The sequence below is a fragment of the Nanorana parkeri genome, unplaced genomic scaffold (assembly GCF_000935625.1).
Source record: "Nanorana parkeri isolate BGI_ZX_2015 unplaced genomic scaffold, ASM93562v1 scaffold443, whole genome shotgun sequence".
NCBI lineage: Eukaryota > Metazoa > Chordata > Amphibia > Anura > Dicroglossidae > Nanorana > Nanorana parkeri.
In genome coordinates this window covers 358,735-365,087 of record NW_017306711.1, presented here as the reverse complement: position 1 = coordinate 365,087, position 6,353 = coordinate 358,735, and the positions used below count along the sequence as shown (strand labels likewise).

Sequence of the window (6,353 nt, the reverse complement as noted above, 5' to 3'; positions counted from 1 at the left end):
TATAAGGTTCTGCATCCTCTGGAAAAAAAGGGTTTTTGATATGCATGCTGCTCAGCCACTGGAGAGGAAAGAAAAACCTCTATGTCACCCAGGCATCCATCCTCATTCGCTTCATGGAGGGGCTGTCCCTGTCTTCATTGTTGGGATTCCTTCTCATGGTGACAGGGGAGTGAAAATCATTGCGAACATCCTCCCGGTCACTTCCATCATAAGAGCTGCTGGAACTACTAAGGCTGTCCACGGGTGATCTCCCCATTTCTTGACGAGCTTGGGGCTGATGGTGCTGTGGCTGCTGCTGATGTTGTTGCAGAGGGAACCCAGTGGAGGTCACTCTGTCACGTGGAGGAGAGATCGGCTCTGACTTGATGTTGAGATTTTGGTTGGGATTGATGGATAAGTTTGAACCCTGAGATAGCTGCCCACTGGCCCTGTAAAATACAAAAACAAAGAAACGGTATAAATAAGAAAAAATAGATCTAGTGGATATGTATTCATGACAATAATCCAGCAATGCCAGAGTGGGACAAGTCCAGCCGAATTGTTTGAAATGTTTCCCTCTTACTGTAGGCGAAACCATTGCCACCGGGACAGTAAGTTAAAGACAATCTCTTAACAGAGCCCCAAATAGCAATAAGAACTCGACAGTTCTAATCCTTTCTCACTCCATCCAAAAATGTAAAAAAAAGCTTGGGCGGACATACACCTTAAAATCAGTCCTTGAGACCAGCCTATATTTGGGTTTTCAAGTCCTAAAAGAGGAGGACAAGACAACTTACTATAACCAGGATTTCTATTGTGTGTCCTATCACTTTTAATGTGCTGCCTCTATGACCACAGATGTTTATGGGTGTGCAGTTCTGTACCCCTCAGTCAAAACAAATCTGGTCAACTGAATTTTAGTGCCAGAAGCTCAGTACTACTGTAGTTCTCCAATTAGGGTTTTGGCACCAAAAAGAAGTATAAAATAAAAATAACGTTATTGCCCACATATTTCATATCTCAAACTTGCCATTAAAGTGCACCTGTGTGTATACTGTGAACATTAAAGTATTTACGTGCTCATAACAAGCAGCAAAAGAGCTTTAAAACAAGACATCACTGACCTATCTAGTTGCTTCTATTGTGAAGTAATTCATTCTCAAAGATCACAACAAAGACACTAAAGTTGGTTGTAGTCAGTTTCTAACAGCTTAGAAACACCTACTGTGTGTTTACATTAGGTGGCTTGCAGGCTGCAAAGATTCTACTCTCCACAGAAGATAGCTAAGATTACAGTGCCTCTGTTGGAAAATGTGAAGATTAATTTATCCACAATGCCTATAGCTACAAAGATGAATAAGGGCTTGACTTAAAATGTTTGTTCAGAATATGTAAATATGTTAGTGTGTCGTATGGACACAGGTTTTCCTTTATCGCTACTTTTACGCAAGCTCTAAAATTTAAACTTGACCTTTGAAATCATAATTTAACTTCCCCAAAGACTTGAACCATTGCTAAATCATAATCTTCACTCTTAACCCCCAACTCAAACTTCTGAAGAGCCAGCTTTACTCTGAGACACTGGAACTACCTCAGTAAGAATACGGAGTCACAAAAAAAAAAGAAAAGTGTAATGTGATGAAAAATAAATAGTGTACTATGTTTCTTCCCGAACACTTACAAAAGGAAAACATGAAAAAAAAGTGATGAAACTAGGGACAGTCAGCCTCTGTACTAAAATCTTGCTACCACAGGCCCTGGCCAAAAATGCTTTCCACAAATTTAGATATGTATAGTTACACTTTACATTTCCACAGGAGCACAGAACCCATGTAGCTTAGTAATATGAATGTGACTAAATATTACTCACATAAGGGAGCTGAGGGCTGCTTGTCCTAAGTGATGTTGCTGCCAGGCAGACACCTGTCCCATAGGCAGCATTCCTGGAGAGTTAAACCCTTGTAGAACAGAAAGGTCCGCACTTGTAAGAGCATAGTCTGGACAGGACAAGAAAGAAAAGCAATGTCAATGAAAGAGCAAAGCTTTGTTTCAGGAAATATACAGAAAACATGGAAAACAATCTACAGATACATATTTCTTATTACCAAAAGAGTGTGTTAAGGAGGACTTTGATCAACTCAAGTTGGTTCTTTTGTTTCCTATAGTATTTTAATTTACTGTATTTGAAATGAAATATATCAGATTGGCTCTGGGTAACGTTCCAAGTCCTCCCTTGTCAGCAACTGTGACATATTAGAGTTGGAACACCAACCAGAGCAGTGCTACTGTAGGATAAATATTCATTTCACAGCAGAGTTTTTCCATCAAGATTATTTTTTTTCCTTACTTTCTGCAAAGTTGAGCCCAAGATACCCCTCACTATACTGATAAGTAGTAAAATGACATACATGGAAGCTTAGGTATTTTGTTAGATTTCTGCAACTGTTTTTGGGCCCATTCACACGAGCCCACCCACTAAAATGCTCTATTTCAGCAGACGAGCTAGTTTGTGCTGACCACTCCTACGCATAGCAGACTGTATACTTTTTTTATTCTCTAACTTTATTTTGAGTGTATACACTGTATATAACATTCAAGTCCCTGAAAAGTAACATGGTGTACTGCGCTGCTGTAAACTGCGGTGCAGTCCAGTGCGCTTGTGAATAATTAAGCATGCCTGCATTTTTTTCATAGCGAACCCCACCACAGAGCACAGCAGCATTGTGGTGTGAACAATCACTGGCATTGCTCAGTTGCTAAACAAACGCCAGTCACTGCATATAGTGTGAATAGGCCCTCCGTAATCTAAGCCCTATAATAGTGCACGCAATCCTGTAGGTCCTACACTGATCAGCTCTCTGGTGTGCCATCCAGCATTTACATTTGTTTATTTCTCCCCACATATATGCTGCAATGCACAAGCATGACTGCAAATTCTGTAGAGATGAATAGGAGAGTCCAACTCAGAAACATAGAAAAACATCCACTGAAGTGGAAGATGTGCACAGGGGAATAAACCTAATGATAAACAAAGGCAATTCGTAGACATGTAAATATAATTCAGTGCTTCCTGTTAAAAAAATAAATGTAGAGCACAGGAATCTGAAAGTGGAAGGAATGGTAAGAAACAGAGTGACCAGAATGTGGTAAAGCTTACCAGTATTGTAGGCAGTAGGCATGGCAGAGTACACCAGACCCTGGGTGGCCAGACTAGGTGTAGTTACAGAGACAACTGGAGTTGCGAGAGACTGTGTAGACTGGGAGCTGCTTATCCTCTGTGTATTCTGTGAACAAGAACCCGTAATGAGTTTTCAGCAGTAAAATGAATATTGCAAACATGTCACGGTCACAGTTCGGTTGCCAAAATCCCCAAAATCCCAAGCCACTTGTTAATGATTCAAAAAAAAACCTTCATGGTCCTGCACAATTTAAAACTGATCAGGTGATGAAAAAAACCTTCAATTCAAACCACATGTTAAAATAATAATCATCAGATCCAGATAGATGGGCTTCAGACTCTATATTTATTTTAAAAAGCTAAAAGGCTGTTAATCTTTGCTGTGAGCGGGAGCAGGGTGCGCTCATCTGCTGAGAAACGGAACAGAACCAGATTTTACCGCTTGTGCTCAGAAGATGAATTGCTCCACAGTGACTGCAGCTACAGAGGTCAGTGAGGACTTGTTTTAAGTTCATCAGTGGCTTGTTGGAATATATAAATATTTGCATGTCCATAGCCTGACCACCGGTCCACTTTAAAACCCACCAATGTCCACTCATAAGGAGATAAACATACAATTATTTCATACAGGAAAGAGACATTAAATGTCCACAAAGCCATAGTGATCCATCAACAACCACAATTGACTCTTCTTGCTGCCCTAACCCAACAGCAGCTCAAACCAAATTGGTTACTACAGGTTACAGTTTACTATGTTTTATTCAGGGGTTTTTTTTTTTTTTTTAAACAGGTGATTGCTAACTGACCTTTAAATTACAGTACTTTAAAAAGAGACAGCATTTATAATTCCCTTTTAATAAGTTACATCACAGTGCATTATTTATATACCGCTAACACAATAAGGGACAGTAACAAGAATTAAAGAGTCTCTGCATGCTCCTGACTGAGAAACTGTTATTGGAAGCTACCAATGTCTGACTCCTGGGCTGCCTACTTACCTACTCCGGGCATTTGACTCTCACAGGGTTATTCACAAAAGGGTGAAGAGTTCAGAGAAGGCAGGAGAAGTGAGCAATCTAGGCCAAAATAGCCGATTTGGGAAGAATCTCCAATTCAGCTCACTTTCCAGTTCAGCTATGTTGTCCTAGATTGTTCACTTCTCCTGCCTTCTCCAAACTCTTCACCGTTTTGTGAATAACCCTGCAAGTGATAGTCAGGTGGTCTACTGCCCCTTACTGGTATGCGGTCAGAAGTCAGACAAAGGCATTTTCCATCAAAGATTCCTAGACAGTCATTAAGCTTCATGACACATTAAGTCCCAATCCCAAAGTAATTGTGTATTTATCAATGGGTGGCCCCTACTTTAGAGCTATTGGCTGAGAAAATGAATACACTTTATAGGGAGGTTGATCATCCAGGCGCAATTCAGCCAAACTCCGTGCAAACTATTGTCAGCATGCTATACTGCACTCCATTTGCTTGTAAGCTCTGCTAATGGTCTCTTTCAAGGGTTTAGTAGGAAAAAAAAAAAAGCCTCAACCTCACTTATGCAGTTCTACACAGGACCAACAGAGGGTAGTCTTGTACTGGCAAACCAGGCAGGCAAAGATGCCACATTCATGATTTTGAGGATAAAAAATGATATTATAATATATGTAATATATAATCTTTATTTATTTTATATACTGTATGTGAGAAAGCAAAATGATTATACATACAAACACACATGCAAGCATTCCTCAATGAACTTTCTGCTATGGTGCCAGGTTTGACATATGTATGAAAGCATAAAAAGGCACAGTGTGCACCACACAAATACTTTACAGAAGAGCATGCTGCATGCAGCCCAGCACGTTGTGGGGTTGTGATTTGTGAGTGGTAATTGAAATGGCAACGCTGACTACATTTGCCGAAGGCACAAAGCTAGTTGCTTGCTCATGTTAGGAAAAATACCAAGATAATGATATTGTAAGGCCACGCAATTGTGCCAAAAGCTTATTATGAGAAAGGAAAAATCTAGTAGAATAGGTAATTTGTGATAACAGTATCATAGTAGCTTCTATCAAGCTAAAAATAAAAAAATGAATGAAGGTCTTTTTTGGAGTTTCTCTGATCCTCCTCTAAAATCAAGGTTAAACAACCTCCCCTCCTCTCCCATCTTACAAAAACACATCTCTTCTTCCCTTCGCACAATTGATTTTTACTGGGGTCACAATTGCTGATTGGCAATACAATACAGGAGAGGTGGAGCTGCACTCTGGAGGAGCAGCAGAAATCATTCACACTACTAATAAATATCTAGCTACAGAATTGCGATGAGAGCTCCGAGGACTCCAGCTCTGTCTGTGTACATAGCAGACTGCTGTTTGAGCCCTCCTGAGGAAGATGAGATCATTCACAGCTCTGACAAGAAATGACCTCACCAAGGATGATGTAACCTCACTGAAAGACACAACAGTGAAGAGCTCCTGTACTAGGAAAGTTACCGTATCCTAAAAGGACAATGATATGGTGGTGCTGGGTGGAGATCAGAGCATGTGATCAGTGTATTTCCACACTCAAAACACAATGTGCATGTCTTATCGGATGTTCCTTTTAAAAGAGCAAAAGCAAAATAAACTGATCCTCCTTAGAAATAATGTATGCATCCCTTAGATTTAGCAACAATGAAAAGAGGTATTTTGAAAGCTTGTAAAGATTTTAAAGGGAACATCTCAGATAGGAATGTATACGTGTCTATAAAGCACACACTTCACTCACCATGTCTAATTCATCTTCCTCTGTCTGTACAGAAGAGAAAAAAAAAGTACAGTTGCAGGGGTTAAAGTGCTGCAAGTCTGATGTAAATACTGTACTCGTTGTACCATGATACAAAAGTCCAGGGCTGCCCTGATAATGAGGGGCTGTTGGCTCAGGCAGCATCACTTCGGCTTACATGGGGCTAGGGGTGTATACACATGTACCCTCCCAGCTCTTAGCAATCTGGGACACACTGGCTGGCGCCCCGCCGAGCTCAGGGCAACCAGTAATGCCATAGCTGCCACGAGCTGAGTGGGGGATGCTCTGGCTTGCAAGCAGTGACATCTGTTAGCTGGGGGGACGGTACACCACCAGAAGCCTATCAACCACCGCCTCCACCCAAAACATGACCACCCCCCCCCCCCCCCCACCTCCGGTCACGATTAAGCTAGGGACA

General features: G+C 41.0%; 1 protein-coding gene across 7 annotated transcripts in view; it reads right to left on the bottom strand.

Annotated features, from left to right (window-relative positions):
* Window positions 1-11: 11 nt before the first annotated feature.
* The window catches only part of MEF2A (myocyte enhancer factor 2A), a 139,336-nt gene continuing 132,994 nt past the window's right edge, over window positions 12-6,353 (bottom strand). For 4 of the 7 annotated variants that reach the window (XM_018560259.1, XM_018560263.1, XM_018560262.1 and 1 more), the window contains 4 exons: window positions 5,918-5,941; window positions 3,137-3,263; window positions 1,850-1,976; window positions 12-428 (listed from right to left, as the gene is read on the bottom strand). In XM_018560259.1, coding sequence (XP_018415761.1) covers window positions 80-428; window positions 1,850-1,976; window positions 3,137-3,263; window positions 5,918-5,941 — 627 coding nt within the window. In that variant the 3' untranslated portion in view covers window positions 12-79. The remainder of the gene's footprint in view (window positions 429-1,849; window positions 1,977-3,136; window positions 3,264-5,917; window positions 5,942-6,353) is intronic. The other 3 variants (XM_018560261.1, XM_018560266.1, XM_018560264.1) reach the window with 1 other exon arrangement.